At 33.1% G+C, this 22,030-nt stretch overlaps 3 protein-coding genes across 3 annotated transcripts in view; 2 read left to right on the forward strand and 1 right to left on the reverse strand.

Annotated features, from left to right (window-relative positions):
* The window catches only part of LOC116430926 (CB1 cannabinoid receptor-interacting protein 1), a 29,276-nt gene extending 13,852 nt beyond the window's left edge, over positions 1-15,424 (forward strand). The window contains exon 2 of the mRNA XM_031985658.2: positions 12,755-15,424. Coding sequence (XP_031841518.1) covers positions 12,755-13,079 — 325 coding nt within the window. The 3' untranslated portion in view covers positions 13,080-15,424. The remainder of the gene's footprint in view (positions 1-12,754) is intronic.
* Positions 15,425-15,544: 120 nt separating this feature from the next.
* Positions 15,545-20,003, reverse strand: LOC116430925 (RNA polymerase II-associated protein 1). The gene is made up of 8 exons (XM_031985657.2): positions 19,478-20,003; positions 18,712-19,399; positions 18,131-18,635; positions 17,882-18,051; positions 17,647-17,806; positions 17,262-17,541; positions 17,069-17,172; positions 15,545-16,991 (listed from the first exon to the last, which is right to left on the reverse strand). Exons 1-8 carry the CDS (start codon positions 19,955-19,957, stop codon positions 15,656-15,658), a joined length of 3,723 nt encoding a protein of 1,240 aa, XP_031841517.1. The 5' UTR covers positions 19,958-20,003; the 3' UTR covers positions 15,545-15,655.
* A 287-nt stretch (positions 20,004-20,290) lies between these two features.
* ave (sterile alpha motif domain-containing protein aveugle) lies at positions 20,291-21,494 on the forward strand. The gene is made up of 4 exons (XM_031985660.2): positions 20,291-20,352; positions 20,681-20,772; positions 20,913-21,026; positions 21,138-21,494. Exons 2-4 carry the CDS (start codon positions 20,734-20,736, stop codon positions 21,312-21,314), a joined length of 330 nt encoding a protein of 109 aa, XP_031841520.1. The 5' UTR covers positions 20,291-20,352; positions 20,681-20,733; the 3' UTR covers positions 21,315-21,494.
* Positions 21,495-22,030: the final 536 nt, after the last annotated feature.

A 22,030-nucleotide genomic window follows, 5' to 3' on the forward strand; every position in this document is an offset into this window, starting at 1 on the left:
TTCTGATTTTCATGAAACTTCGTGGTGTCCTGAGGGGAGCGTTGGATCAAACAGGAAAGAACCTTTTTCAGCGAAAATATACTCTGTAGAAGTTCAATCAGCTCTTGAATTTTCTACGTCCCGTTGTATCTGAGTGTTAACTGCTCGAAGTATCTGGATGTTAAAGCGTCCAGAACTTAAACATTCTGATCGTTTCACATTTTGTAAAGAAAAATATAAAAATAGATTTTGCATGCAGAAGTTAAAAATTGTAATAGATCAAGCAGTCTTTTATTCATATTTTTATATTTTCCAGTTTACCGTAGAAAGGAACATTTTTCGTCACCCAAGATTTACGAAACGAATTATTTGTTCTCTATTTTTCGCGTACAAAAATTTTAACTATCAAATCGCGTTTTCAGTAGATTATCGTTGCTCTGAATGACCCGACCGCGAGGCTTTTCCAGGGATCCAGCGATTTTTCAAGCTTACCAACAGCTAGATACACGTGCAGAGATTTCTCCGATTTTCAACCAGTGCGATTCAAACCTGCAGATTCAACCGCGTATTAATGGTAACGGTTGCAATGACGGGGCACAGTAGATATATAGAATAAAATACAAACAGGATATAAAACTTTTGGAGACTGATAGAGCATATTAAGTTTAGCCCCTTGCCCTATAATTTCTTTTCCAATTACGTTCAACGAAAATATCTTGTTGTTCATAATTCATTAGAAAAAGAGGAAAATTCTACACTTATTCTATGTTTACGTTTACTCAGAAGCATTACAATTAATAATAGGAAAATAATATTCAATTCGGACTTGGAAGAATAAAATCATATTTATATTCGTTGAATTCTATATGAAATCGTTACCACGAGTCTGACACGATATTGTAGGACAAGGGGTTAAGAAACATTTTAAGCTGTTAGTTGGATGAACATTTTTGTTTTGTATTAAGTACTGAAAAAGTCCATGCGGGTTCTTAAATCAAAATTTAAACGCAGAGAACGTTCTTACAAATATTTTTATTTCATTTGATATCAACAGCATAAACATAACTTGTATCTAATACTGACGCACAAACTTCCGGTACCTAATATTAATTCGAATATGAAAGCACTATTGTATTTGAAACGCACTAATAACCCAAAGCAAGTGGGACTATTGATCTCGCCGCTAATGTACTATAAGAACAATTGATACAACTTTAACTAGCATCCACAAGGAAGTGTGTATACATTATGCTATACCACGTTTACACCAAGAACGAACACGTGTAAACGTTAGACATAGTCGAATGTAGTGCACCAGTTGTCGGTACATCAAAGTAAAATATTCGTGTTCGACTGCATTCGTGTAATCTTCGCGGAGCAACTAAATATCCGGCGTTTTCGTCGAGTAAATAGTCTGTAGAATCTTCAAGCTAACCTTTAGGTCCCTCGTTTATAAGGATGAGATATTTGGACGACGTAGTATTGAACACGAATGAAATAAAAGGAATGTTTTGATAAACTGTAACTGAAATTCGTTTGTTAGATGAAACGTTTCTGCTTGTTCTATTTTAGACGATGGCCATATTATTTTCCAATAGACAATAGCCACATTACTTTTCAACAATCGAAGTATTGCGTAATTCTCTGACAGTGGTGATGAGTCTATTTTGATCCTCGTTCTCAAGAGATCCGCATTAGACTTGATCTTAGATACAATAACCTACTGTAACCCACATAATCTAAATAACTAACGAGGTAACCAGATTTAGCTGTTAAGTGTGGGTTGTAAGTACAAAGCTACAGTCATCCAGAGCCACAAGTGATCCAGTAAACAATACGTTTAAACGTTTGCACAAAGCGGATAAATTTACTCAATGACTAATTGGAAATGATTAAAAAGTATTAAAAAGCAGGTTAATTAATTTCAATAATTCATGCGCTTTCAACATTATGACACGACATTACCTTTTAATTTCACATGATTGTTGCAGTTTAATTAATTTAATAATTACACGGTACAACACGGCTTTCATGCAAACGTTTCCTTAATTATCATTGACACGAATGCACTTTGATAATATCTGTATAATCAACAACTGATTTTTGTCAGAGCGAATTACATTTAATAAATTTATTATGCACGCGTACTTCAGTATTAGTTATGTACTGCACTGTTTGCAATTTATTATGATTAACCCACTCTCTGCAGTACTAACAGCGTTAGCTATTGGTTACTGGGATTTGCTATAGATTACAAGCTTTCTAAAGGAATCTAAATTATGATGCGGGTTCGACGTAGTTGTGATGACATGAATAAATTTGGTTCTATAAATCTCTATCAGTTAAGAACTAAAAAGATTTTTGTATCTACAAAAAAATGTTTCTTCATTCACTAATGTTGAATCGCGTCAAAGTTTAATGTTGTACTATATATAATTTAAAATTTGATGATATTCTAATGATAATAAATATGGTAATAATCCATAAGTTTTACGTTGAAAAATTAAATTTTCAACATCGAGGTTCTAAACGATACGAAGAGAAAATAAATGACAGGCACAAGGTTTACACCGACCTAGTTACAAATGCTAATTAACACCCTGAACACCGTACGATTTCATAGAGCAAAATACACAAAATGGAAAGAATAAAATATTAGATCATTTGATTGAATTGCATTATTATTATTGCACGTTTACCTAGCTGAATGTCACCGAATTAGATAGCATTATTTAGAATATAGAAATTTTTGCAAATAATCATCGTTTAACTGAGTGGGCTATGGAAATTCGATTTGGTTGGGGGTCACCGATGATTCTCATGTCATTCAACGTATCAAAAGCGTCGACTTTTCGAGGGTTCTGCATGGCGCCTCACACGCACGAGTTTAATAAAACATGCAGTTTACTTAACCCGAGAGACAGTGCGACCCTCGAAGCGTTTGCATAGAAGAACCGTTCTATTTATCAAGACACGCGTCAGCGATTTTCGGGGTCTTTGTTAGCACAGTGCATCCTCCGGCGAAGTGTGACTGCCGACCAGCAAGAAGTTCGATTAACACTGTGTTTCCTTGGTTACACTGAAACTCCTTTTCGTCGCGTTTCAACTACAGGAAATCCCGGTGAAATTTCGTCGAAACCACGCGCACGTAAATTAGCCGCAACGAAATTTTACACAACAATTACCTGACGGTGCATTAAAGCCTCGCGTATACAAAGTAATGGCGACCCGCAAATTTTCGGATAAACGGATTTTCGGGTAATGGAACAATCACTTTCCTAACGCGAAACTTCGTTTATCTAAATAGAAATTAAGGCGGCCAGTGGTTCATTTAAACAGTTGTGAATCTGAGAAACAGAAAATCGTGAGATTCGAGTTACATGAAGTTGCATGTTATTTCAGATAAAAATTTGTTCTTGTTCAACACTAGATTTATGGACTTTATTGTACACTTTATTGTATTGCTCCTAGGAAAACCAGTGTTCATTCGTATAGACTTTGGAAGTTGGAGCTTCAAATACGAAGAATTAATGAAAATTAGCCAGGATAAAATTTAATATCCGTCACATCGGCGGGTTTCGTAAATCTAGTGTTAATATCAAGAAAATATAGGCAATTATTATGGCGAGATTGTTGGGTTCATTGGTTATTGAAGAATACTAGTGCACACATGAGCATCATACTTTCGGAATAATGGGTTTTTTCTCCATTTCTAAGCGCACTGCTGCACGAACATTTTCCGAAGGCCTCTCTTTGATGTCGCGCCTCTCAATGCCGGCCATCTCTTTCTTCCTGTGTAGTTCGCACGGCGAAAGAAAGCGCGGACTAAAAATATAAGTTTGCAAATTACTCCGTCGCGAACAGCTCTTTTCGTTTTACAGGCGGCTGGCTTCTCATAATCGCGAATGCTTCCCGCTCGTCGGATTTGAATCGTCAACTGTAACTTCTCTAATAAATCATTCTATCTTTCCGCAGGAATTGTAAAGTCAACTATAATATACGCCTTTTTGCGGCAGCCAATAACAGAACAGCGAGACAAACATAATTTGGCCGGGATTTAAATATCGTTTGGAAAATGAATTAGCTTTAGAATTATTCAATTGATTCAGTTCTTAGGAAACGAAATTTTCATACTTTTGAATTACAAGTTGTTTTGTGATGAATGAAGTTTCATTCGAAAGGTTTTTCAAATACGATATGTATTTTATTTTTTATTTATATATATATTTTATTAATTGGATTAGTTGGAGTGATTCTTCTGTGTTTGTTAATGTCATTTCAAATGATAAGTAAGTAATGTCCTTTGGTATTGTAATTACAAAAAGCTTATTAAACTCTTTCCTGGTCTAATGCAGTATTATGTCTTCTTTCAGCAATTTTTAGAAGTTGTATTCGTTAATTTTGAAAGGGTGGAAGGAAAAATACTTACGAAACTGATTAACTTTCTCAATATTTGTCAACACGCGTAGTTTCAGGTAATAGCAGAAATCCGTACAATGTATAAATGAAGCTCACTGTTCATTGCGTGTGGACGGCTTATGACCTCAATGACAATAATCATTACAGTATCCCGCACCTGCTGGATGCACATATTGCTGCTATGATTCTTGCCCTGTGGTTTATGAAACGCCCACGTACAGCGGGTAAGAATCATGTGCAAAGAGAAAGTAATCTATAAGAACGACAAGGAAAAATGTTTGTACGTAATGCTTATCCGGCATCAAGGAGAATGTTTGCAACCGGAAGATTGGTTTTTCCTATCTACGGTGGCTGCAAAGAAATTTGTAATCTCTAAAAAACTTATCGCTCCGCTTCTTCGTGTAATCTTACACGAAAGACAAAGGGAAACTCGTCTCACGTGTGCGCTGTCCTCGTTCCAAAGCTAATCGCGAACAAGTTAGTTTAGAACGAATTAATTCGCATCTTAATATGAATATTCAGTTAGAAAAGATTTCGTTCGAGGAGAAATTGATTCCGTCTGACTCTACGTTTCACGATTGAGTCACTTTAATTCAGCACGAGTCACGGAAAACTTCAGTTTAATCTAGAATCTAATCTGACGAGAAACGCAGTAATTTCATGGAAATTTAAACAATTTCGGGGTGCAAGTAAAAGCGGAAGAAGGTTCGGTCTAAGTAGGGTGCAGATCATTTGTTACTTTGAAAGGCGAGGATGGTTTTCACAAAGTCCAAGATAGAACTTTCATTTCAGGAAGGATTATTCAATTACCTTGAGCACATACTCCGCGTTTCGTCGCGTCAGTGTGTGTTCGTTTCAAGAGAAGAACGTGTGAAGATAAAGAGTTAATAGACCGTGAGTTCTACTTTAAATCGAAGACCGTAAACTCGAGAATATTCTGCGTTGTACATCGTCAAGTTCTAGTTCTGGAGACCACAAAGGGAGGAGTCGCATTTAAGCACGCTGAATGAACGTTCTTTTTCAATGTCCGGTGCCTAGGCATGAAATTGCGCGCTTCACAATGACCATGGAAACAGGGGAGAGAATTCCAAATGAAACGAAACTCACAGTGAAGTTGCATAAAGGAAAAGAACAAAAGCTTTTATTAAGGACAAAATTGATCAAATTTGTCTCTATGGTAATTACAAAAATCACATATGCCTGTTCTCGTTATTAATTAATACACGTAACGAGTATAGAACACTGGAAATATAAAATCACAAAATCATTGAACGAAACATTATGAAGTCTACGAGAACGAGTATTTTTGGAACCAGCACTGATTAATAATATCAATGGTTTTTTCATTCTAAATATTCGCAGTCTAAGAAAACGGTTTCAATGTGGCTAATTAATGTAAGAAATAATTAATTAAAATATCTGGCTTCGACAGATGTAATTTATTACTTTATGAAGAATGAGGATCACTGTATGATTAATTAATGCATCTTGCTTCCGCACGTATGAATGGGAATAATCAAATGAATGATATACGCATGGTCGTCGATATTATCCAGTAGCCCGGTACGCTAATTACTGAAGTAGAAACAGAGAATGTACTTATTTGATTTCTACAGGAAAGATATCCTTTGCACGCGAAACTCTGTATTGGTTAGCAAATGACAAGAGTACTCGATGTATACTTTAACATCAGTACGTCAAATCACAAGTGGTTTCGACATCAGAAGTCAACCAGAAATATCTTCATTTCTTATTTAGTAAGGCATTACTTGAGCTTTCGTACGATTCGTACTGCTACACCTTTGTGAGACCGCCTTTTCCCTGTTAAAGTGAGCAAGAAACGCTTTCAAAAGAAACTGCTTCTGTTTCATATATTTCTGTGACTACATATTCACTTTTTAATAATTGAACTTTCAATTCGAAGCATCCGATTGGTGGATTTGTATTTAGTTCTTTATTCCAAGACTTTGAAAGATCTTCTCTTTGTTCAAAGACAGCTCTCAAGGACCCAAGTGAAAGAAACAGAATAATATAAACAGAAGAATTCAAATTAAAAAACCTGATCTAATAATAGAAAGGACTTCTTAACACACAGACTCAAAATAGGGAAACTTCGGACCTAGAAAATGAAACCAAGGGAGTCACATAATTCACAGATCCAAGTCAGATGCTATCTAGTACCAATTACCCAAACTACAAAGCCCTGAGTCCAGAAAATCAACGTCATAAACTAAGATATATAAACTTAGAGATCCCAGCTAGAGAATCTCTAGACCGAGAGATCAAAGCCACAAGCCTTCTAAACCTAGGAAGTCTAATACCATATGATCCTAGACCTAGAAATCTATAAAAACCAACGATCTAAGGGGTCAGAAAAGTCTCAGTGATTTACGATTCATGTCTCTGCATCCAATAATCCTCTAGTATGAATCTGTGGATTTACGGGTCTTCGAATTTCCTCCGGGAATCCGTGGATCTCATTCAAATTTTTACGTATATTCCCATAACTAAAATCCACTTAACAAGAATCAAGATTCAAAGGACCTTAAAACGTCATTAACTCTTATCCAACTGTTCGTTCCATTTTTACATATTCATAATTATTATAAACGTACGAAACCTACACTCCATGTATAATGGATATTCCAGCAATTTCTGTTATCTTGACACCACCCGCATTTCATAAATTAACCCTTTGTACTCGAGTGGGCGACTCTCAGTCACCATTTGATTCGATACAGCAAAATTACAACGTTCGATATTTAACATTAAGTTTTGCATAATGCATCAATATGTGAAATATTTAAATAAAATAGCTTCGTTCCGTAGTTTATTTGTAATTTCTCGATAAGTCAGTTTCAAAAATGCTGCCTATGTCTCATCAAGAAACGTTAGATATTCCTACTGAAAAACTTTCGAGTGCTAACTTTTGAGTGAGCGAAATCTGGAATGGAAGTAATCAATACAAACAAAAATGTTGTTTAAGATCTCATCATAATATTCCTAGTGAAAAACTTTTGAGTGAACGAAATCTTGAATAGGAATAATCGATGCGGCTAAGATCATTGTTTCCTGTTAGATGAGAGAAAATAAAGGCAAGAGTCTTGTCGGCAATGTTACGATACTTATGACCCGGGATTCGTTACATTTTTCACGAACGACGATGGAACGTATCGATCACGCGTTGCACGGCTCCAGGTATTACCCGCAGTTCTCCGTGAACTTCTTTTCAGCTTGTTCTATCGTGGCAGATCGGTCGGTTATTCCGTTCGAACGGTTCAAAGATTGCGATTGATCGGTACCTATTCGAGACACGAATTCATTGGCCTAAAAACTGCAGTTTCTACATTTTTCTTCGCCACACTCTAAAAACCTAACCGTTTGCGTTGTTAACCTTTGGTGGTCGAATACCGCCGTAATGGTGACTTCAAGCCTCGATATCTAAAATTGAAAACTGCAGATGAATAATTTAATTATTCAAATATCAAAAGACTGTTTCTTTCTTTTTTAATATTTCAAACTTCGATGCATAATTCAATATTTTATAGAAAGAGTTTTTAGAAGATTCAAAAATTCTCATTCGCAGATGGTTAACCTTTCGCGACCCGCATCGCGTTCGTGCTTTTCGACACAGAAACTGAAACCGCAACCGCCATTTCAATCAACACCGAAACCGAACGATTTATCATTGTTTCTCTATTTTCATACTACTATGTTTCGTCAGAGATCGTGTTTATAACAACGGACCGCCTGTTTCTACGTTCTAGTAATTTCTTTTGTAACTTTATTTCCAAGGTAAAGAACTGTTTCATTAAGTAGAGTAGAACATAAGTGTAAAGAATGTAAGTATGGTAGGGGTTATAAAAGAAATATGATCCATGCATTGTGTTGCGTTTTATTTAATAATGTATTAAACTGTTTCATATGAAAAATACTTTCAGACTTTGAAGAACATTTTGTCTAGAAGATATTGAAGTATAGCCAGATATTAGTAGAAAAATACTTCGCGTATGCGCGAGGAATTGCATCGCATTCCATGAAATCGAATTGAATTACAGATATTTACTCGTGCACCGGTGTATATTCCTATATCGATGAAAGTTTATATCGCTTTATAAAAATGTTATCGATAGCATTTTCTTTTACCACTGATTTCAATGTCGTTCGAAACTTTGAATTCCATCTGTTTCGAAAATTCAAGACTCTTACAAAAAATTCTAGTAAACTTTACAAAAGATAAATATTTTCAGTAATTCGTGGTTTTATTATGCCAAAGAACATTTTAATTATCTTGAAAAAGTTAAATAAGTAATATTCATATTCCAAATATAAATCATGTATCTGGCAAATGTTTAATATTTAATATTTCATATTGTACTTAAACACTTTAAATATTTAAGCAAAAGTTTACTTTTCACTTGGATACAGTACGATTAGAATATAGATCATTATTTCACTGACCCATCGACGGAATGTTCGCCACAACTTGACCTTACGTCTTTTTAACGATAAAAAAGAGCGGCTTTTCGTTTTCTATCGATCTTGAAAATGGCCGCGTTGACCCGAGCGACTCCGTTTCACGTTCAGCTTTACGACGCGCCAAAGGAACCGTGTTTTACGGGTTTTAAAAAATGTAAACCTAAATGCGACTGCTGCACCACTGTACGTGTCGAGGATACGTCACACATTTGCGGCAAAAGTGTTACAGGAAATTCGAAAATCTTTCGTTTTCTTTCAAATGCGAACACTGAAAAACGAATTTCTTATATTTGCAACAAATACATTGTTCGAGAACTTAATAGAGTGATAAGTTGACAAAAACCGCAGATTAATCAGCAAACCACAAATGTTTATAGATATAGATATTCTTGGATAAAACTCTCAAAATTGAAATCGAGAAAAAATGTCACTTGCTGCGTTGGGATTCTATCGAATTCCAAAGAACACAAGAATTTTATTGAACTATTCGAAGTATTTTATATTGTTTTATAGATAATACAACTTTCATAACAAACAAGAGGAAGACATTTCTGTTTTATTCCAGTCTCTGCGAGTTGTACCATAAAAAAGATGCTAGAAACGACATGAATAAATAGCCCATTAGTGTCGACACTTTATTATCAGGTTCCCAAAGAATTTTCTTTCGCGCCATTTCACAATTCGATATTCTTCGTTGAGGGAAAACATCTGGTTCGGACAAATATATGGGAAAGAGCCACCTAGACGAATAAATTCACTTCCATCTATTTCAACAGCCCTCCGCGCCCTTAAAGAATTCAAGAGAAAGTATTTCTCAGATGCTCGGCGCTATTATCATACTTTAGAAAAGATTTGGTGGATATAAGTCAAAAGACGGGCACACAGACGTGAATCGCAGCGGGAATATCAGTTTTCGAAAAGAAAAGTCAGTACATTATTGTTTACGGACAATAGCAATTATTATTTGTTAATTAAGTGAAATGAATTCGTAAATCTGGCGAAATAAATGTTCAACGTTTACAACCTAAATAACATTTGAACAAAATGATACCCGCCACTGTCGATCTAAGAGTAAAATAGAATTCGCAATTAAGTTGTCATTCTTTCTCCTTTAATTTGTATCTGTCTCGCGAAATTGGAGGAGCGCCCGCCGCAATTCCAGTTAATGAGTCCTTTGCATTATCGAGCGGTGTACCGAACCAGTTATTCGTTCTCGTTTAGATGATTGAATTCTACAAAATCTATGACGATGGATTTATTTTAACTTGGTTTGTATGTCCGTTAAAGTGATACCTGTAAAATGTACTGTGTATTTTATAGAGGTAAGGTAATACGGATACCTATCAAAATTTCGAAATCGTTTCTTTCGTTCGACAAGTTTTGGCTCCAAGCAATACAACAACCACAATCATTTCACCTTCATAATTGTCACAATTCAAACCCAACATTAATAAACGCGAATTAGATTAATCTAGCTGATCTAAGTAATCCAACTAATCCAGAACCGACTGACTCCAAATTAAATTAGCCTAGAGTCGACGGAATTAATTAGGACCCTACCGAGATTCTGAAATTAAAATGTGATCCAAGCTAGAGGGACCTACTTACTTAGATTCATGGGGACTTACGTCGAAGGTTCCTAGCAACCTCAATTCCAGGTTCCCAGATCTGATTTCATTTTAGAACTGGATCTCGGCTTGATTTTTTAATTATATTATTAATTTTAAATTGTAGCAAATAAAAGTGATTTAAACTATTATAAAAAGAGGATGTTACACGTTACAACCAACTTCACCCTGTATATTTCCAAGAAAATTTTTTAACATTGGACAACTACAGAAAATCCTTTTACCAACGTAAAATCTAAAACGGGTGTTCTCAATGCGAATCATTATACGTGCTTTTACGTCACGAGAACTAATTTCGAACACGTGAGTGATGTTCGACATTGATACGCGTAGAGTTCACTGACATGTACATATTTTGCTCGGGACACTAAAAATACACAAGCTTGAAATCAAGCCAGTGTACATCGCCATGCGAGGACTATTAATATGTAACAGACATTCTTTGTCGTGTATGTATATGTATATTTATGGAACAGCATTGTTCCTTGATACGATGTAAATTAACTCTCGGTACTCAAGTGGAAATAAATTTCGCCGAAGAAAGTTCGCATTCAAGGGAAGAAATATTTTTAGAAATCGCCACATAAAATTTTCCCGCTGCTCCATTATGCGCGTGAAATGATATAAAAATGTAAGGGGTTAGCGGTATCAACAGGTCAATCTGAAATTTTATAACTTATACTGGTGAAAATGGTTCACGTTTCTTTCGAATGTGCCGTGGGGTATTTTTACCGTCGGCTGCACGATTATCACGATTTAAATTAATTTTCTCTCTCATTAGCATTGTGATCTAAAACTTTGATATCTAGAACGTTATGCGTTTTCGTCATTGAAATATAAATAACTGTTTTCCTTAAGTTCACAGATCAATTGTTTTAAAAAGTGTGTGGTTAGTTTTTTGAAGCAAAAATATTTGTTCCCAGATTTTCAATTTTTAACCGTGTATGCGACCATTTTGTAATTGATTGGATGGTAGCATGATACACGGCAGGTGAGCGACACAATGGAGGCCTAAAACGAGGTCCTGAATCTTGAATGCTGGCAGCTCGAAGATGCAAATGAATTCGAATCACCATTCTGTATTGTCGCGAACCGCCGAGGACCGCCGATTTACGATCAAATCAGACTTGCTTCGACGCCTGCCTACAATTGAAACTAAAGACCCGATCAATTCAATTAACCTTTCGGTCGAGCTTCGAAGTTTCATGTTTGTTGTAACGACAGGAAATTCATTTAACAGGAAACACGATTTGAAATCCTTACTTTTTTAATTCAAAATGTTCTCGTCGTATCTTATTTCATAAAAGCAAGTAATACATAAGTAATACTGTCAATAATGATAAAAGAAAGTTTCAGAAGTATACCGATGAGTATTTCTAATGGTTTCCCAACGACAAACCGTAAAACCATTTTCTTACTCGTTCAAAATTGCATACAATTTGTTACGCCACAAATGTTAACAGTTTGCATCGAATTCGCCAAAACTTTCATATACACCTACAAGATTTGTCGTCATATTATTTTGTTCATAAAAACACCGCACAATTCACGCGATAAACAACTTAGAGAAAAGTTTTACTGCACACATTTTACACGTGAGTAACATAATTTCGGTTCTACGTGAGAGATTACAATATACAGCGTTGCCTAAAAAAGTCTCTACAAATACTGTACGAGTTTGCCGTGAATGTTGAAGCACGCAACCGTTCCTGATCAGATAAGGGCTATTTTTTGTCGGCAACTCGAACCTTGCCGTGCGCTTACAATGGTAGAAAACAAGATAGATCAAGGGGAACGATCAACACATTGTAACTAACTTTTATGACCAACATACTATTGATGTTTCCCTTTTTCTAATAAAATAATTCTGAGTAAGATGATCCAATTTCGTTGAAATCGTGAAATATCCGTACTTTTAATTGTTTTAGTGGTATAGCGAATCTTGCACAAAGACTCATTTAACACTAGATTTGCGGAACGAGTTAATTTAACTCATATTGAATTTTGTCGATTTTAAACCTCTAATTTCCAAGATCTAAACGAAAGAATATCAGTTTTTCTAAAAACGATAGAACAAACTGTACAAATAAATCTCCGTAAATCTAGTGTTAACTATTCTTCTTACATGTATTTGCTTTCATAAATATATTCTTTTTTGTTAAATCTCAATGACATTTACCCACCCTAAAATAGGACCACGTGTGATTATATAAAACTAACCTGGAACCTGGGATGTTTTAATTTCTCAGGTGCCTGAGTATCGGAGGGAAGCCAGTGGAAACGATCGAGCGCGCGCGAGACGGTACAGCCTGCGCCTACAGCGCTTACCACAACACAAAGGGTATACCAGCGAGCGCACGAGGTCACCGGGAGGAATTATCTATCGCGATGCGTGTCCTGGGGTCCGGTTATCTGTCCACGTGTCTGCAAATCAAATACTACCGTCAAGATGATCAAAGTCACTGCGAATGGGGCGCAAGGTTGCATTGTATCGAGCTCGACTGCTCGAGCGTGGAAGGCAGATTGGTCACCGTTGACCGGGAAACTTACAGGAAGCTAGGCATAGAGTCCTAGCAGTCGGTTGGCGTTAACGTCATGAAAGCCATTACTTAACGAAAATTGGCTACAGCTTCTGTGTTACCTCGTAAGGGCGATGTTGTTTTTCACGATCGTAAATTGATTGACGCATGAGACCGATCTATTATCTGTGATCGGGATCGCTCGCCGAATAACAAGAATGAAACGGATAGAGCAGGCTCCAGACTCGATTTCGAAGCACGATCGCGTGGCGCCGATCATAGCGGGACGTTTTATTGACGATTCGAATTAAGAGACCAGTTTTCACGCCTGTAGGTGGAAAGAAATATTCGTCCGAATGTTTTATAACGGAACGTGAGACGAACAGATTGGGCAACGTCTTTCAGCGGGATATTTCGTTTGTAACAGGAAACGAGTCATGATATACCTGCGGATAAGGCTTTTAGCGATATGAACGTATCCTTCTGGCATCTCTCAACGGCTATATGAATATGTATGTAACATCGAACGGTGGACCCGTTTTACTAACCTCACCGAAACGTAACTTCACCCTCCTATTTTTCTATCTTGGAGAATACATTTGTATATATATACGAGAATTGTAAATGTATATACAATGCTGTTGTTATAAACTAATAGAGATGATTTATCGCAAGAAACGTGGCGTAACGTTCTTCGAATCGAGTAAAGTAATATTTGTCAACTGTTGACGACACTTGCACGAGCAGCGGATTAATTGTGTTACTTCGAGTATATATTTATCGATAGGAAATGCTTTGATGTCTCTCGATTTGGCCACAATGGACTTAAAATAGTCAATGATTCTTGTTTTATGGATTTATATATTTTCTCGCATTGAAATACTTTTCGTAAACTCTTGACGAAAATCTTTATAGCGTAGCTATACTTGTAAAGCGTAAATAGAACCATCGGCGATAGGGTTGCTTAACAATTATTTCTTACTGTTTATATATAAATAGGTTTATGTAAAATCACGATATTTTGAGAAGCATGTGATACATATAATGGATAAAAAATATTCTGCTCTGAATGACCAACGTATATCATTTTGCCAATATTCAATGAGACCTGAGGGAAGTTTAACATATTTAAAAAAAATGATAAGGATTATGGAAATTTGAGAACTCACTCATTTAAATAGCGCACCACATGTAAGAACGTATTCAATGTAGATGTTAATGAAGGAAAGATAAATAAACGAGATAATTTATTGAAAAACTACGAAAAATATGTATATTCATGATATAATTGATATAAATGAAGAAAGTGTCTAGAAATAAATCTATTATTTAATGCGCTAATTTAGATATTTAAAGCGTTTAAGATGAAAAAGAAAGATTTGCGTTTGTTCATTTTTGATACGTGATACGTGAATTAATCTGGAGTTATGATTTACTTCTTAGTATTTTAAAGAATTGCTTTTCACTCGAGCAATAACTGCATTTCTTTCCTTTTTCTCGCTTATAATTTGTGATAAAAGATTTTAACAATTTAATACGTTTGAACACGAACTTACAATGAAACAACACGTAATAATGACCGTAGCGCCATACGAGGTACGTGAAATTAAGTTACCGCATAATTGCAACTACCGTTATAGGATTTCTACTTATTGCGTTTTAGAATGCAGAAATTCTGCATTTATATGCGCATATAAGAAACGAACCAATATTTCATTTATTTCTAACGACAAATTAAACTTCCAACAAATCAGACTTAAAAATTTTATACTTAAAGATATTGAAATAATTACATACACATATCTTAAACATTTAATTTTCGAACAATCAGTTCTTGCAATTATAAGAACTATTAATTATTTACTTGTTTGTGTATTTCTGTTCATAATATGGATTTCTACCATAATGTGTAAACATTGAACTTTATGTACTCAACATAAGGTAAAAGCTACAATTTTGAACTTCTGGCACAATATTAAACATTTTATTGCACTATAATACAATAAATTATGAAAAAATTATATAAGTCTTCATTTTTCAATTACTTTCACAATCTTTTTTTCATGAGTATAATTATTTTTATTATTACTATATTTACATTATTAGATTGAGTATTTTATAAATAATGGTAAGAGAATTATGGAGAATCTTACTAAGCTACATACAGTAACATTTCCTTTATTCCAAAAAATTGTATTAAATGAAAATAATTAGCAAGCCAAAAAATGTCTGATATATACTATGCTTTTCAGATTGCAACAACAATTTTTTATTAACAACTCTTATAATCAGCAAAAATGACCAAGCAGTGCCTCTATGCTTTGTACAATTGTAAACACAGATTGTTCCTATTCTTTAATCATGTAATTAATTGTTTTTTCAATAATACCGATATATGTACATTGTTTGATTAAAATGAATTATTTAACCCCTTAAGGATACCCTTTATTAGTCATATTTATATTTCGAAACATAAGTTAATGTTTATTGAATACAGAGATGCAAAAAATATAAAATTACACTTTATACAATGTAGGTTACAATGATCCTTATATTATTGTTTTATGACTGTATTAGAAATTAATTTACAAGGATTCCAGAATTTTTTAATTTAGAATTAAATATTTATATTTATAATTTAGGTGGTTCATAATTTAATATTAAAGTAGCTAAAGTCTTATTAGGTATTTTTGCTAGGTGCACTCTCATCTTCATTGCTATTTTATCAGACTGTTTTAAATACATTGCAGAGTGATGTATAGCAATTGTGTAAGGAACTGGGCACCAATCTTTTCTTACAATTCCTCTGACAAGAGCAGTTATATAACTTTCTATTAAAGATGTATCTTTCTCGATAGGATACAAATATTCTTTTAATGGAACAACTAATTGTTCTATTGATAACCTAATGTATCGAAGCACACCTGCATGCTCTGACCATAATAACTTTCTATAATGAGCATCATGTCTTTGTGCAATAGGTACCAATAAGGTCATTGAAAAACTGTTATCACCATAAGAAGTCGAACAGAAATGTTCACACATAGCGGTAAATAGATCAGTAAATGAACTTAATCCAGGTAACTCCATTGTAAAATTAAGTTTCTTATGATGATCTTTCAACAAAGTTGAAACGGCTCTAGTAAGCAAAACCGAAACGTCATTATTTAAATATATTGTATCGCAAAGATACACCAAGATTAATCTGCTAAATCTCAAGCTTTGTGAAAGTTTTTCAACTAAATCAGGTAATATTAATTCCAAACTTAGTACAGTCAAGATGACAGATTTGTCTTCATCGTTACATTTACCAGCATTTCTACACTTTGTGTAAATGTATATTACAGGTAAATAAATCCAATCCTTAGGCATTGCAGCTTGATCCCATTCACCATTCAATGGTACATACTGCTCATATATAGTTGCCACATTACGAGATAAATTGGGTGTAATATCCTGTATATTTGAACTTAAATTCAATTTTTCTAATTCATTTGCGACTATTTCTAAACTTAATTTCTCTTCTGATAAAGCACTTCTTAACATATTTTTTATATCAGACGAAGAATCAGCTGGCAATGTCGATACCAGTTTAATAGCAATTTTCCAAATAATATGCATTATTTCATTATTCAATTTCTTTTTAATAATAGAAGCAGCATTAACTATACTCGTTAAGAACAATAATTCAGATCTTGTATACCATGATTTTTCTAAACACCAGTCTGTTGTTTCCAATCTTTTTAAATACTTATAAACTTGTGGAAGACTAAGCACTGCTTGAATTTCTTCTATAAAAGAATAATTGGTGAAAATACTGAAAGTAGTACCAAGAAAAGGAAAACAAGATGGCTCAGATACTATAGGCTGCAACTGTCCATCCTGAGTTAATACTCCTAAGTGAAGTAGACAAGAAGGTTCACGTTCTGTAGCTGGACTACATTCACTCAATAAATTCGATGTAGAGCTACAAAGATTAAAAATATTTTATATCTTCATTTTCTCTAAGAAAATATTAACGCTATATGATACCGAAACGCCTACCTAAGTTTTTGAAATACTTGCGATCGGGATATACTCAATGTTTTAACAGCGGAAGTATCACCAACAGCCAATAACGTTTCTGATATAAGTTTTGTTTTTCCCCACTATAAAAGAATATACTTTTTGTAAATGTTTGACTTTCATATATACATATCGTTTCATGTAAAATCTTGTATATTGTCTTTGAACCAACCGTCACGTTTGTTAGAGATTGTAACTGTATATTCCATTTTCTTAATAAAACTGATATATTTTCCTTTAAAGGTGTTAGACAACTAGCTACAGCTATTAAAGATGCTGCATATTCACAAGACAATTCGGATGCGGTTTGAATATTATGACTGCTTAAGAGAAGTTGCAACTGAGATAAAAGAGTTAATTGTGCTCCAGTTACACTGTCCATCGCCTCTCCATGAAGTAACAACAGTTTCCATAACCGTAAACTTTCAATTCTAAGATTAAAACTTTCTTTCCTAAAAATAATAAAAACCTCCTAGATCTGTTACATACAATAAAAAGTACTTAAAAAAAGAACATTAAGAATAAATTTCACAGTTTAATATGATTTAATACAGTACCCTGCATCACAACTGATGTATGACAAAATGCTTTGCACAATTTTAAGTCTGTTTAACTTCTGAGAAATTGGTTTTCCTCCATAACAGAGCAAAACTCGGCAAAATTTAAGAGCAGCAGTAACAGGAACACCATACACGTTGTTTATAGTATTGACCATTGCTACAAATAAAGAACATGCATATTACTAACAATATATTTAAAATAACTGCTAGACTTTAGAGACAAAAAATTAACCTAATGAGTTTGTAGATAGGGGTACAAAAAATTCGATTATCGTTTCTAATAAATTTGGTGTGTTTCCAACATTTAATGCTGTTATAGGTGAATGTCTTACAAGCCTGGTTAATATTTCTAACGCAGAAGTAACACCAACTGGCGGAGGCCGCATTTCGCTTAAAATGTATCTGCAGATAATTACATTTATCTTATTAGTTTTATATTTTATATGTTTTTAATAAAAATGGAGAATAAACTATTAAATACCTGATTCTTAAAAGAATATCAGATCTTAATAAAGCAGCTATTGCATCTAACTGAGCCAGTTCATGGTCTTTTAAATCACTTGTATCAGAAACATCTGTTTTTGGTGTCTTCAAAACAGGTTCCTTGTAATTATTGAAACCATACAGTCTATCTAAACAAACTTCATCTGCCTCACTGTATAAAAATGCTCTAAGTGCTTGTAAAGTTGCTGTAACTACAGCTACCGATGTGTCATCTAATGAAAATCGTAACAGTAGCAAAATATTTTTCTGACTGAGAGCATTCAAAGGTGCTGGTTGTAATGCTTTGTCATACCAGCCACTGCGACTTTTTTCTATAATGTTTGCTAATGTTGTAAGAGCAGTGCATCGTTGTTGTTGTGTGGCTGATCTACTTAATTGTAATAATTCTTGTAAAGAATATCCAGGACGTTCAGGTTCTTCTCCATGATGGTGAAGACCTTTATCAAGTGACACACTTTCGTCCTTATATGGCAATAATAAACCTATCAAAGTATATTAAAAATTGGAGCCTATGTTTAAAATATGCATTCCTAAGTAAACTAATATAAAAGAATTTACCACTAAAATCGAAACGAGCATTGTATGGTTCATTTGGAGCAGGTTCTTCAATTTTCTGTGCTGGTACTTCTTCCATCCATTTTAATTTCTGAGGTTCAAGGGCATCCATGTGCACCCAACCCTTCTCTTTAGCTTGTTCCATTAACTCTATTGGAGCTTTCGGTATACTTTCAGGCTCATCTACTTGCATAGGTACAATATCATTGTTTTTGGATGGACATGTATTATTTACATTAAATACTTCTTCAGATTTATCTACTTCCATTTGTATAACATCATTACTTTTAGATGGAACGTCATGTTTGTCAGAAATTTCTTTTGTAATTAATTTTTCCTCATTCATTTGCTCATTAGAATTTTGATTCTCTGTAAGACTATTGAATTGTTTAATTTCTACCTCGTTCTTTTCTTCTTTAAGTTTTCTGTTTCTTCTCTCTTTTAAAAATTGGATTACTTCTGGTTTTAAAGCCATTTCAAGTTTATTTTTCTCTCTCAATATATCTTCTGTAGTCATCTGACTTAATTTTTCCAAATTTTCCTTATGTATTTCACTTGACCATGATCCTTCAATAATAACACTACCTTCATTAACTGATGATATAATCCCTTGAGAGTTTTTCATTTTATTTGTTGTTTCCTTTTTTGAAGAAACTTGTTTCAAAAATAAACTTTCATTATCATCACTTTCCTAAAGACATATAATAATTGAAGTAAATAAACTAAAAACTATATGTATGGTTATCATAAAACAATGTGAATAATGTACCATATACTTAGAAACAAATACTTCTGGAAATCCTTTGGTCGAATCAAACAAAGATTCCCTTTTATTAAAAATATAGTTAATTGGATTAAATTTCTTTTCAATTATATTTCCTAATACTATATTAGACGGCGCAACTGGTATGTTTTGAACAGATTCTTGCGATCCTATGTTTAAATTATTCTGAATTCTTTCATTAACTATAGGATTTATAACATCACCGCTAGTTTGTGAAGTAGAAACTCTATTATGTGTTTTAAGTTTCTTCAGCTCAGAATATTTTGATCTTGTTTTTCCAGTACCAGATTCATTTCTAGATGATCCCGTAGAAGTAGCACTATCAAATGATTTTGCTGAACCTCGCAAATTAATTACTTTTGCAGACGGTTGTTGTTTGTTCTTCAAAAATTCTTCTTGCATACGAAATAATTCTTCTTCACTGTCAGTCGGCTTAGGCCGCTTCAATATTGGAGTCCTATCCATAATTTCTAATTATATCAAAAATATATACAGTAAATTGTAATGTTTGTACGCGGTAGCTAATTTTCTTTTTTATTATCAAATACTTTTAGGTTATAAACATTCTCAGTATAATTAGCATTTGTAGTAGATTAGTGCACAATCAGTTATTCACCATACGTTAATAAGTACACTTATTCACTTTACTTCTATTAACAACTAAAGTGTAATTTAAAATTAATATTAAACTATTCGTCAAATTTGTATAAGTTGATATTTTGCATCAACAATTGTTAATCGTTACATACATAACTAAGTACGTCTAACCCAACCAATATTATTTTATGGTAAAAAACACGCCATCTGTGGCAGAACTTAATCCTGACATCGTAAATACATATGAGATATCTATCTAGTAGGTAGGTACATGTATGTATTTATCAGAATGTTTACTTACTTATTGGACGTCAGTCATCGTATTGTTGATATGTATATATCGATTTAAAGTAATTAAGTAAATAATATAAAACTGCCACAGAAAATTAACCAGAATTTAATATATGTAATTCTAAATACTAGTGACAGGTTATACAGTTGCAGTTAGTAGTAAATATATTGTATAATGATAAATTTGTGAATATGTATCTTTTAACAATGACAACTTTTTATGCCAACTCCTGTGACGTGCCGTGGTATAATGTGAGAACAAAAGAATTGTAATTAATAATTGTATATTTATTTATATAGTTATCCAGAAATATTATTGTAATCACGAAATTTATTTGATCTTTTTGCACATAATGGTAGAGGAAGTAGTTAATTCTACTAATAAACCTAAGGTAAGTTGAACATTTAAATGATATTCTAAAAATGTAATAAAACTTTATAATATTCTTAAAATTCAATTTATACTATTTCCATTACTATCTAATTAATTAACTAATTTTAACATTTTTCGTACATACGTCAAATATTGCAGAATAAAACTGCCCGACCACGTCCAGTTTATTTATGGAATGTGTTAGATGTACAAAAATGGTTAAGGAGGCATTGTAGTGATTATTATCAATTGTATCACGAAAAGTTTTTATATGTAAGTATTTCATGGATATAATAAATGTAAATCCATACCTCATAATTACTTTAATTACATTTTTGTACTTCTAATAATTGATATCTTGTTATTGTTATTTGTTTTTTCAAGCATGACATCACAGGAAGAGTTTTGTTGAGAATTAATGAAAATATTTTATTGAGATTGGGAATTGATAATGAGCAACATAGAATGGATATTTGGAGAGAAATAATGAAATTACATCTTAAAACAGATATGTTAGAAATTAAAGATATTGAGCGACGCAATAATATAAATTTTGATTAAAATGTGAAGATAATCGATATTATGAAACCAGTAACTTATTTATAATTAAGCTTTATTTTTTTGCTAACATATAGTAAGAAAGTTCTTACACATTGTATTATAACTATTAATGTTTTAATCATGTTTTAAAAAGTAAAATATTCATATTGAATAAAGATTGTAATTTTTGCATGTTTATAATTACCTGTATTCAGTTACTTATATTTTAATTAAAATTATAATAACAAATATATAAGTGTTGTGAGAAATATATATTTTTTTTTTAAACGAAAAAGTAATATATTATGGACAGTAGTAATAAGACACTAATGAAATATTTATTTCAATGTAATTATATAATAATTTTAATTGTCTATATTTTATCACATTCTTACAGAAAATGTTTCTATTTTAAATCTACTCTTTTTATATATGAACTACACTATACATACTAATACAATTACTTTGAGTCTTTGATTCTTCTCTTAAATTAGTACAACATATTTAAATTGAATTAAATACAATTTTTAAATGCCACATATATTATTTTATAAAGCAGTTCCATAAAAACAATAAAACAATGTATCATTTAACAACAAAAAATTTTTTAATTATATTTTATTTTACCAAATACAAACTTATTGACTAAAACCATTTTTTCCATGACTTTAGTTCATGATATTGTGTATTTTATTACTTGTTACTTTCTATAGAATTTATGACTATTTGAAGAAGTC

This window comes from Nomia melanderi, chromosome 5, assembly GCF_051020985.1.
Source record: "Nomia melanderi isolate GNS246 chromosome 5, iyNomMela1, whole genome shotgun sequence".
Classification (NCBI taxonomy): domain Eukaryota; kingdom Metazoa; phylum Arthropoda; class Insecta; order Hymenoptera; family Halictidae; genus Nomia; species Nomia melanderi.